Raw genomic sequence first — 12,180 nt, forward strand, 5'->3', positions numbered from 1 at the left:
GACATGTCTGGAGGGCCACCACGTGCCAGATCCCACATAGGTGTTTCTGGGCTTACGAAGCTAAGCCGGCTTGCGAAGGCTGTGGTCCCTGCATGGAATGAGCTTGCAGCCAGGTAGGGGAAGGCGAGGCAGGCAGGCAGTTTTCTGGGATGTTCCAAGATCATGAGAGCACCATCAGAGGCGTGTGGGTGACGTGCTTGGAGAGCTCAAAGGCATCTGAGAGGGCCTCTGCCCCAGGGCATGGGATCTAGGAATGATCTGGGCATGGCTAGAGAGTGAAGAAGGTTATGGCAGGGCCCAGACACTTGTAGACTTTTCACCTTGGTTCCTGGGTGGAGGCTTGACTGAGAATTTTCCCTTCCAGCTCAGACATATCTCTTGAATCCTGAAATGGACAGTGTCCTGCAAAGCTCATGGTCTTCAGAGTCCTGCCCTGTTCCCAAGCCGGAGTGGCCAGCACAGACAGCCCAACTGGATTCTCTGAAGGTGAGAAGGCACCTGTCACCTCATTTCGTAAATGAACTTTGTTATTGAAAGTACAACACATTTACAGCTTAGCAAATTATCCAAGCGATATGCACCTGGAAAGGTAGCACCAAGTCAAGAAATAGAACACAACCCACTCCCCAACAGCTCCCCAGGTTTCACCCTCAGTCTCTATGGTCTAATTTTAATGTTTGTTTCTGGTCAAATCATGTGTCCTAGGTCTGGTGACTTTTGTTTTTGTTTGTTTGTTTGTTTGAGGAGTCTTGCTCTGTTGCCCAGGCTGGAGTGCAGTGGCATGATCTTGGCTCACTGCAGCCTCTGCCTCCTGGTTTCAAGCAATTCTCCTGCCTCAGCCTCCCAAGTATCTGGGATTACGGGTGCCCAACACCACGCCCAGCTAATTTTTGTATTTTTAGTAGAGACGGAGTTTCACTCTGTTGGCCAGGCTGGTCTTGAACTCCTGACCTCCTGATCTGCCCACCTTGGCCTCCCAAAGTGCTGGGATTACAGACGTGAGCCACCACTCCCAGCTGTCTGGTGACTTTTAGTGGATGCTGGACATCATGTATGAAACATTGACGATACAATTTGAGGCCTGACAGTCTCTCCATCCACAGAGGACTTCCTTTGTTCTGGTCAGGGCAGATCATCTTCCTCACATCAGGGCTGAGTCGACGAGGAGTTCCAGTGCTCAGGAGGTCTGCTGCGTTTCTGGTTCACGCTCACTCCTAGGGCATAAAAGCCTGTCAAGTATTTCAGAGCCCTTTCCCCTGTCGGACCCAAGAGGCCGCTCAGAGCTCTCCTTAGCTTTTCACCTTCTCAGTTGGCTCTTTCCTGCACAGACCCTGCCTTCACCTCGAGGGGAAATACGTCCTCAAGTGTCCTGCTCGCTTTTCTTGGCTTCTCTTCTGTTTTCAAGTTTGGTCCCACAAGTCCTCATATCCTTGGTAGCTCTCAGATGGCTCCAGACAAATGTTTTGCTACAGTTCCCCGAGCTTTTCTAGTTGCGCTTACTGCAGGTTTGGTCCTGAAGATCCTAATCAGTCATTGCCAGAGCAGCACTCCCCTCTGTCTTCCCAGAGAACACTTATTTTACTTATGAGCTTTGGGGTCTGGCAGATCTGAGCTCAAGTCCCAGTCCTACCCCTTTTTAGTTCCCTGTGACGTTGGGCAAGTACTTCCTCTGCCTGCACGTAACTCTCAGCTGTGAAATGCGGCTGCCTGTCTGTTACTGTTAGGAGGAGAAATCAGGCAGGCAGAGCTGAGTGTGTGCCTGGCACATCAGAGGTGCTCACAGAAAAAAAAAAGAAAGCAGCCGTTACTCAGAAGGAAAACTGCTCTTATTTTATTTCAGCCGATTGTATTTTTTCTCCCTTCTTTTATCCCTATGGCTTCTTTCCTGCCTCCATGATTACATTAATTCATTTTATCTAAAAGATGAAAGAGACAATAATATTCACCTCGCAGGCTTGTTGGGACAATTCAGTGAAATCATGCATATGAAGTATTTATTATAGTGCCTGGAATCAAAAAAAATGATAGCTATTGTTATGGACCTTAAACTTTTTTTTTCTGACTGGTAAATTTCATTTTAAATGACTTCTTATCTAGGAATAATAACAAAGCTTTGATCATTCCAAGGTTAATTACCTCTGATTTTTAATTTTGATCTACCTTATCGGCAGTGGGTAGAAGATATTCTAGGCAGCCTGGGCGCAGTGGCTCACGCCTATAATCCCAACACTTCAAGGGGCCGAGGTGGGCGGATCACTTGAGGTCAGGAGTTTGAGACTAGCTGGCCAACATGGTGAAACCCCATCTCTACTAAAAATACAAAAATGAGCTGGGCATGGTGGTGCATGCCTGTAGTCTCAGCTACTCGGGAGGCTGAGGCAGGAGAATTGCTTGAACCCTGGAGGCCAATGTTGTAGTGAGCCAAGATTGTGTCACTGCACTCCAGCCTGGGCAACAGAGCGAGACTCCATCTAAGAAAGAAAGAGAGAAAGAGAGAGAGAGAGAGGAAGGAAGGAAGGAAGGAAGGAAGGAAGGAAGGAAGGAAGGAAGGAAGGAAGGAAGGGAGGGAGGGAGGGAGGGAGGGAGGGAGGGAAGGGAAGGAAGGAGAAAGAAAGGAAGGAAGGAAGGAAAGAAAGAGAAAGAAAGGAAGGAAGGAGAGAGAAAGAAAGAAAGAGAAAGAAAGAAAGAGAAGAAAAAGAAGAAAACATCTTAGGTGAAGGGAACACTTGCAAAGAGATGGGAGGGTGAGTGCCCATGAGGCATTTGGAGGCATGGCAAGCAACATCGCTGGAGCATGAAGTATGAGGAGGTAGAGAGGAGATGAGAAGAGGATAATGACAACAGTGATGGCAACAGCAGCGAAACAGAAAACACACCCAAATCTTACTGCGCCGGCATTGGCTCATCCAGTCCCACAAAGGGCTCACCAAACAGATATCAGCATCAGCTCCACTTTACCTGTGAGAAAAGATGAGGCACAGAGGGGGCAAATTTCACCCAGCTCATAAGCGGCTGGGCTAGGCTGGGCTCCCAACCCAGGGCGCCTGGTTCCCTCTGACCCTCTGATCGTTATGTGGCCAGATGGTGCGTGGCCCGGATGGGGCGGGGTTAGGGGGAAAGGAACAGTCCCCTCCTCCCTCCCTCAAAGTTCCAATCTGGAGCTCAGTGTGAGAACAAACTCTCCAGTGTCTGCTCTTGGGATACTGGCCAGAAACCTGTAGCAAAGCTTCTGAGGAAGTAGGTGAAGTAACATGTTGCATGAACGGATAAACCAAAAACGCATCTCAATACCCTTATGGTTCCAAGTTTGTCAAGTGTTCTTCAGCTTTCGTCAAAGTCATCACCACAAACACAGAATCCCACTGGACTGGAAATGCTATGGACTTGAAATGATTTCCTCTGTTGGAAATCATTTCAAGTCCATAGGGGACTTCCGTTTCTTTGCAGCAAGATGGCAGAATGTCAATTTAAACTTTTTCCCCATGCTTTGCATGGTACCTGGCCCGCGGGAGGCCTTCAGAAGCAATTGTTGGGTGAGTAGTTAGCCAGAGACAGGGGCCATCAGGCTCTTTCTCTGGAAGACGCACGGCACCTGCCCCTGGTTCCCAGCACTACATTTTCGCTGCAGTCTTGGTTCTGTCCAGTCATCATGAGCATCTGGGAACACAGCTCCTTGCCTTGGGCAAAAACAGACCGCAAGCCACATATCTGGGCTGGTTTTGGGGAAGAGCTTCCCATGCTGAAAACAAACTTGTTAAGTAATGACACCAGGAGATTCGTGATCTACAAGGAAAATGAGGCATGGAGTTTTGAAGGGCAGTAACTAAATTTGTCACATGTCACACAATTCTATTACTGTATGGTTGAGCTTAGCGAAAAGAGAAGAGAGCTTAAGAGTATACAAACATGTCCTGAAAAGGCTGACAAATCTTTAGTGAATGAGGAAATGTTTAGCCCTCTGTAATGTCAGCCTCATCCTATCACTCACCCACTGAACATCCAACACTGCATCCCAGGGTTCAGCTGTTACTGTGGTGGGGGTTCATGCAGGCTTAAGAGCCATATGGCCTGAGTTCAAATCTTGCAGCAGCCTCCTATTAGCTGTGTGGCCTTGGGCACATCACTTCACCTCTCTGAGCTTCTGTTGCTTCATCTGTATGATGGGATAATAATAATAACACTTATCTCCTTGGTATTTTGTAAAGATGCAATGAATCAATATATGGAAAGCCCTTGGAAGGATATATCGTAAGAACTCAGTAAACTGTTGTAGATCGAACCCTAGGAAATTGCCAATATTATACTACTCTTTCCCTCAAAAACAGTAGTTTCATATTGCTTAAATTATCATTATTATTATTATTGTTATTATTTTGAGATGAATTCTCCCTCTGTTGCCCAGGCTGGAGGGCAGAGGCACGATCTCGGCTCACTGCAACCTCTGCCTCCCAGCTTTGAGCGGTTCTCCTGCCCCAGCCTTTTGAGTAGCTGAGATTACAGGCGTGCACCACCACACCCAGCTAATTTTTGTATTTTTAGTAGAGACAGGGTTTTACCATGTTGACCAGGGTGGTCTCGAACTCCTGACCTCAGGTGAGCCACCCACCTCAGCCTCCCAAAGTGCTGGGATTACAGGCATGAGCCAGGCCGACTATCATTATTATTATTATTATTATTATTATTATTATTATTATAAGATGGAGTCCAGACTCTATGCACACATTAGTAGCCCAGAATGACCTTGCGTTTTAAACACATAACAGAATCCTGCTCCTCCCCAAAAGCCGAGCTCAGACACTGCCTCCATGAGGCCTTCCCAGATCTTCAGTGTGCAATCGTCACTTCTGTCCTGGAGGCTTCGTCAGCACCGTGGGTCTCTCTTTGGGCTTGAACACTGCAGCATAATATCGAGTTTATGTGTCTGCCTCCCCCACTGGATTGGAAGTGCTTTGAGGGCAGGGACAGGGTCAGGCTTGCCACATAGTGATCGCCGATTCCCTGCCTCTGCTGTGCAGCCTCTTCTTCAGCCGTCTTCCACCGGCAAGGCAGAAGGCCCTGCACATTGCAAACCTGCGGCTGCTCTTGCCTCCTGGGACTGGTGGAGAAGTTGGCTCCATTCTGCAGATCTGTCTGGCAAGGCACAGACACACCTGACACACCCTTTAGAGGAAGGAGAAGAGGCATTAGCAGGACTCACATGTTACCTGGTGAGGCGGTCCTTCCTGTCGTTTGCAGAAAAGGTGCCTGAGAGGTGTGAGATGCTGGTCGTGAAGGGATCACAGGCACAATAGTGACTGGAAAGGAGACGTAGAAAGAGTGGAGATTTGAAATCAGATGGGCTTAGCTTTGAACTCTGAGCCAGCCACTTCAGAGCTAATGCATTTAGTGAAGGCATTTAGAATCTCAAACTGTTAAGGGGGTTTTCATCTATAAAGTGGGCCTGATGATAGCTTGTTGGGGGAACTAAGTGAAGGCAAGTAAGATGGCACATTTGGGGAAAGCCCTGAGATGTGCTGGGCATGAGGTTTGCAACCAGCAAGACATTAGTTCCTCTTTCAAGGGAAGGTCACTTTCTCTCGTCACTGGGAAGCAGAAAATTTATAGAGGACATCCACTCTACAGGACTCTTGACTGTATTGTCAAGCACCTGCCGCATGACGTGGAGGGGGAGTCTCACGCTGCCCCAATCTCATTTTCTGACCCAGAACACAGTGAGGACAGCGTGTGTCTCACTGAACTGTCACCAAAGGAAGTGAGCCAATGTGTGAAGAGTATTTGGTGCCAGGCACAGAAAGTGCCCCGTAACTGTTAGCTATCCTTGTCGTCTCTTCCTTTGATTAAACGTGTGAACGGAGGGGCTTTTACAAACATTTGGACGCAGAGACCATTTCACTGTCCTCTTGCCTGCAGCTCCCTCTGTCCTTGGTGTCCACGCTTGATCCTGGAACGTGCCTGGCAGCGGTCACTGTGGAACAAGGACTCCACGCACAACGTCTGCAAGAGAAAGGCGGAATGCCCTGTCCTGCCCTCCAGGCCGATGACGTCCCAGCACCCTCCGAGCTCCTGAGCCCGGCAAGGATCCTGGCTTTTCACCAAGAGCTTAGACAAAGCATTTGCAGCAATTCCCAGGTCCATAAATCACCGCTGGAGTTATAAATGTAATAGGGCCACTCATTCTCCGGAGCCGTTTCATAGACTCCATAAATATTTGAAGCAGAACCTTCAGAGAGTGCTTTAAGAAATTGGTAGCAATCAAAGTCCTCATTTAGTGGCAAGTGGTTTTGCCTTCGGCTTAGGGATTTTGTGTTCAATGTCAGAGCCTGAGAGAAATGCTGGCCTGTGCCTGGCAAATTCTGAGGAGTTTGGCTTCAGCAATGTCGAGGCAGCAGAGGAAATATTTACTGTACCAAAGCCTATTGAATGATTGGCCCAGAGGTTCTCAACTGGGCGCTGTTTTAGCCCCCAGGGAAAATCTGGCCATGTCTGGAGACATTTTGGGTTGTCACAGCTGGGACGCTGCTACTGGCATCTGGTGGGTAGAGGCCAGGGATGCTATGAAACATCCTACAATACCCAGGCCAGCCTCCTGCGGCAAAGAATTACAGCCCGAGTTTCGCCAATGCTGAGGCCAAGAGCCCAGGACGGATCTGAACATGATCAGCCATGAAGAATTGTTTTGTGATTTTTCTGCCCCTGGGGTCCTTCCCATGTTTTAAAGGATTTTTTTTTTGTCTACTAAGTGAAATCCCTAACTTAAATCATTACATATTTTACATTTAAAAACATTAAAACCAACCAGAACTTTCTAATCAGTCCATTTACTCCAAAAATGTCTGTCGATATCCACTGGATGCCAGGCCATGTGGTATGTAGGAGAAGAGATGAGTCAATGTTGATCCCAGCTCCAGGACCTCACAGGACAATGGGAGAGATACTCCTGTGAGTAAATCAGCAGGCACACAAGTGTCACCTGTGCCCTGAGCGACAGGATGAAGGCTAGGGTCAGTTCTACTTGGCTTGGGAGAATTGGAAGTCAGCCACAAAGGAATGGCTGAGCAGCGTCCTGTGGGTGAGGTGGGAAGGGTGCTGCCATATGAGGGAACGTATGTGCAAAGGCCCTGAGGCATAAAACTGAACTGCAGATGTTCCCCTGGAGGGGAAGTGGGTAAAGCATGTGCTTGTCAAGCCAGCTACAAGCAGTCACTGCCTCGTTTCCATCCAGCACCCCTTCCTTCCCCCGAGAACAAAGACTCATGCCCCAAATCAGGTGGGTGACCCAGGAGAAGAGCACTTCCATCCTGAGGGCAGCCCCCCAAAGAGAGAGTCCAGGGGGCTTGGACGACACACACCAGACCCTGACCCAGGCTCACCCACCAGAGATGCCACCTCTCTCTTTGGGAAGGGGCCGAGGAGGGGCTTAAGGAAAAGCCCAAAGCCACTACCTCTCCAATTCTGTCCCCTCCTGGAAGTGGCTGTCCCTTCCGGGAAGGACAAACAAGGACGAGGACGAGGAACTGAGGGCTCCCCAGGAAGTGTAAAAGTACGTAGATTTATTTTAACGTAGGTTAGCTTTTTGTTTGGAAATGAAAATTACACAAAGTTCCCACAGACTCCTCCCCGGGCTTCCCTTGATGTTAGCATCTCATGTGACTTATGTTGTACAATTATAGAAACTAGTGGGTTTTATTTTGAGGAAAATTGGGGAGCCATTGAGACGTAAGAAAGGCAGCCTCAGCACATTGAGTTCCACCCTTTAAATTCATTTATGGGGTTTTCTGATGGGTTAGCACATTCATCCATGTATTCCCGGATTGATTTACCCACAGATCTGTCTATTTATTTATTCAGTATGCATTTAGTGACTGCTGTGCGAGTGTCTGGCTAGATGCTGCTGGGGAAGAAGTAAAGATGATGCTGTCCACCTAGGTTTTCAGGGACCCCCCTGGAGACCCTGTGGCCCCGTTACCACCCCTCAAGGAATCCCCAGATTGAAAACCACTGCGGTGATCCCTTTGTCGGTTCGACCACCCCAGGGCTTCCCTATAATTTCCAAGCTGGAAGTGACCTGCCGCACTGGTTTGGTGATCCGCCTTCTACCTCCCTCTGTATTTTGGGACAACGTCATTAGCTTTGAGCATCAGGAACATGATGGAGAGAGGACAGAAACCGGGTACAGTTGAGGACAGCCAGCTGAGCCCTTGCTGAGCCAGTGAGATGCAGCGTGGTGCCACCACATCTGGTCTCCAGGACTCCCAGGAGCTCAGACGTCCGGCGTCTTGTCACTTCATGCTCCCCCCTGCTGCGCTCACGTGCTGGGCCTGGGCAGAAAGGCAACCCAGGAAATCCATTAAAGCAAGCCAAGATGACCTTTGCAGCTTAACCCAACGATCCCCTAATAAATCATGTTTCCAAGGCAGAAGCCACTTACTCTCTCAGGCCGTGAATTCCCATCTGGGTCTGTCTAGCACTTTGGGTTGGCTCAAGCTTTGTGCCGCGGCTCCCTGGGACACTTTTACAGTGCAGGATGGCGGACTCCTGCATTCCCCTTACCTGGTCTGTAGACCCCAGCTCTTGGAAGGGCACACAGTGACTCCTTGCCACCCATCAGATGCTCCAGGGCAGGACCTGCTCTGGCGACCCAGCGGGTTCAAGCAGGAACTTGGCACACAGGAGCTGGTCTCAGGCTGCCCCGCGGCAGGGAATGACTCTACGAGTGACCTTGAGGCCTCTGGAGACCAGCCAGACATCCAGTCTGGCTCTGCAGCAGAAAACAATTTGTCACACGGACTGTCAGCAAACAACAATGGTGGACTTCCCTGGAGGCGGAGTCCTAAACCCTGCAAGGTAAATGCACCCTTCCCCCACTGCACAAAGGGGCCCCAGCTGGGCTTTTAAGCAAATCAGAGGAGAGGGTTGGCGTGGCCCGAGGCCAAGCAGCAGAAGCATTAGAGTAAGGTCCCTCCATGCTGCCTGGCTCATTTTCCTGTGCTCCTGGGAGGCCTTCTGCTTGAGCCGCAAAGGAGTTCTGCTCAGCAGATGTTTCTCTGAGCATTTGTCAGGACAGGTGAAGGCCTGGGGTCTAATCACAGGAGTCTCACTCCAGGTTCCTGTCCTCCAGAGTCTGCTCTGACTGAGTGACATGAACAGGGACAACACAAGGCCCAGGGGCCATGGAGTGGGCAGCTGACCAGTGAGCAGTCAGGGAGGGCTTCCTGGAGGAAGTGCCCTCTGAGTTGAGCCCTGGAGATGAGTAGGGATCAGCCTGGGAGAGGAGGCCTCCAAGCTAGGAGAAATCATGAGCAAAAGCCCAGGTGGGGTTGGGGTAGGAAATGGTGGTAGAGATACATGGCTTTCTGTAATCCTGGAGTGGAAGGTTCCAGAAGGAAGACATTGCCTTTTTTGTGATCCTACTGTGTGACCCTCTCTGATGTTCCCACAATGAGGAAATCACTTAACCACACACTTCTCACAACCTATCCCCACGGTTATATGCATGACTGTGTATCTGAGGGTAAATTGCTAAGAGGGAATCCTGGGTCAGAGGAGGTTAACATTTGTCATTTTGCTGGCCTTGACCAAACTTGACTCCTCACCTCTCTTTGAAGTTGTAGCGGTTTTTGAATCTACTTGCAGAGCTTGGGGGTGCCTGGGGCCCCCAACCCTGCCAGCACCCACCTGTGATGTGTGGATTCCATTTAGCATCACAGGGCCCTGCGCTGACGGGGGTGCTTCTGAGTAGGGGAGATGGGAGTTAGCAAGCAGGTGTTTGCTTCCTGCCTCCACCGAGGAGCCAGCTCCGTTTCCATCTGCAGGTGCTCACAGGCAGGAGTGATCTCAGCTGGGAGACTGGGATCTGGCTGCCGGAGATGACTGATAGAGCACTGGGCAGTTTGGAGGCATGTGAGGGGCTGAGAAGTGGCCTTTGGGCTGAGCCAGGAAGGTTGATATGGTCCTGCGTTCCTATCCCCATCCACCACGCAGCGGCTGTGGACCCTCTGCCCAGGCCCCTTCAGGCCTGGCTTCCTCTTGGGAAAATGGAAATTACAGCCCTGTGACATCATCTTATCTCGTGGAGCCTTGAAAGGTATCAGGTGGCCAGTGCCCGGCGGTGGCATTCACAGCCCAGGTGTGTGACCACCCCTCGTCCTTTCCCCTGTAACGCTGGAGGCAGGTGACCCAGAAGCCAAGCACACACCTCCGCCTGGCTTTGCATCCCAGCTCTTCCCCTTGCCCCGCCTCTCCCCGCCTCGGTGATCTCGTCTGTAAAATGGGGATGCCTGCCTCCAAGGGCGGTGGCGAGGTGTGAGTGAGTTAGCATCTGTGAAGCGCTCAAGGGGGGGCCCTGTGACATGCTTAGAGCTACAGAAGTGCCGCCACTGCTTTATCTCCATGTGTGTCATTTTTAAAAAACAGAATGAAAACAAATCACTTAAGGTGCGGGTGGGAAGGAGAGGTGGGGGGGGGCGCTCAGAGGGAGACACGCTCACAGCTGAAGAGCTCAGGAGGAAGACAGCAGGGGTCAGAGGGAAGCAAGGCTGCTGCTTCGGGCCTGTGCACAGGGCAGGTCAGCGGAGGTCTGCAGGGGTTGTAACGAGCCTGTCCAGAGGTTTCCTTCTCAGCTTTAATCCTGAAAGTAACAGGAGTTCAACGCGTGTGGCTGCTGAGGCTTCTCTTGGGTCTCTCCCAGCCAGCATCTCTGGTCCGTTCCACTGGTCCGTCTTTTCTGGAACTGCCTTTCCCTTGGATTTGAGGGTTGTTTTGTCTGGGCCTTCTGGAGGTGGGCTGATCTGGGCATCTTCTGTTCCCTAAATGTCCACGTTTGTTTTTCCAGAAGAATTTGCATCCCTGCTGCTTGGGCCAGTACCTTTTACTTGATTTGACCCTTTTTAAAATGAACGAATCGAATACAGGCTGGCACGTGACGCTCCAGAGCCCTCTCCTCTCCATGCACTGCCTGCCCAGGGAAGCCTAGGTGAGAGTGGAGGTCAGCTTTGCTGCCTGGAGCTGATCCCCCTCCCCTATCCTCCCAGCGCATCTTTTCTCCTCTCCTTTCCCTCCCAACACATATCAACTCCCTCCTCTGCTACAGAACCTCAGCCCATTGCTCCCTGGGGCCCTCAAGCCATGGCTCTGTCTGAGTGGCCGAGAGTAATTTAGCATCGGGCAGCAGGTGCGGGGCTGAGAGCAGGGGTTGGGGGAGCTGGGCTCCCAGCTGCTGCTGCTTCCCCATGCCCAGCCCCGGGGCTGGGTTCCTGGTGTTTGCTGGACACTGGACCAGACCCCAGATCAATACCCCACCCCCAGCCTGACACACACAAGGGGACACTGCAGACGGGAGCCTAGAGTAGCCACTCCCCATTGTCACTGATAGTCCATCCATGGCACACACACTGACTGCTCTGGGCCTACTGTGTGCTGCTGCTGTCCTGGGAGCCAGGGAGACAGAGCCGGCTCTTAGCTTGACTGCTGGGTGGGGCTCACTGTCAGGCAGCAGGAGCCAAAGAGGCATCGACCCCGCTCTTCTAGAGCTACTGTGTCTGGTTGTTCAGGTTGTGTCCTAAGCAAGGCACTTGTTCCAAGGGCAGAAGGGGCTGAAATCCAGCCATACTCTCTCCTTGGGCTGTGCCTGACTGGAGGAAACAACGCCTTTTTTAAGTTCATGCAGAGGCTGCCTCAGTCATCCTGGCCAAGCCCTGCCACCTATGTCCATCTGGAGCGGGCATCTTTTTGCAATTCTGCACAAAGGCACTGTGTGGCCCAGCACAGTGTTTTTTGCTGACTCAGACCTAGTGGTGCTGAGTCAGCAGCCTGGTGTGAGCAGGTCTTGGAGTCCCCGAGGCCTCCCAGCAGGGCCCTCCAGCTTGTACAGTGCCAGGGGGGCTGGACCTGCCCCCAGGCGCCCTCCCGCCAGACTTAGGAGGCTGGCACTCTCCCAGGACCTGGCCTGCGAACAGCCCTGCTGTGGGATGGTGGGACAGTGCTCTCTGCTCACTGGCGGGATTAGGATACTGCTGTCACTGAGTCCTGCCTTTTATCCCCAAGTAGTCCCAGCACCTGCATCCTGGGTCCTTCTTTAGGAAGTTACTGTGACTCCACCCATGCCCATCTTGAGGCCAGTTAGTACAAGGACCCAGGGCAGTGGGGATGATCGCGGGGCTGCTGCTTCATAGCTGTGTGTCT

General features: G+C 51.2%; 1 protein-coding gene across 5 annotated transcripts in view; it reads left to right on the plus strand.

Annotated features, from left to right (window-relative positions):
* Nucleotides 1-12,180, plus strand: part of C5H4orf50 (chromosome 5 C4orf50 homolog) — a 118,631-nt gene that overhangs the window by 56,351 nt on the left and 50,100 nt on the right. For 4 of the 5 annotated variants that reach the window (XM_065544755.2, XM_045392105.3, XM_045392106.3 and 1 more), the window contains 2 exons: nucleotides 365-486; nucleotides 5,911-6,809. In XM_065544755.2, the coding sequence (XP_065400827.1) occupies nucleotides 365-486; nucleotides 5,911-6,156 (368 nt within the window). In that variant the 3' untranslated portion in view covers nucleotides 6,157-6,809. Of the gene's footprint in view, nucleotides 1-364; nucleotides 487-5,910; nucleotides 6,810-12,180 lie in introns of those variants that run through there. The other variant, XM_045392104.3, reaches the window with a different exon arrangement.

The sequence above is a fragment of the Macaca fascicularis genome, chromosome 5 (genome assembly GCF_037993035.2).
Source record: "Macaca fascicularis isolate 582-1 chromosome 5, T2T-MFA8v1.1".
In the NCBI taxonomy this organism is placed as follows: domain Eukaryota; kingdom Metazoa; phylum Chordata; class Mammalia; order Primates; family Cercopithecidae; genus Macaca; species Macaca fascicularis.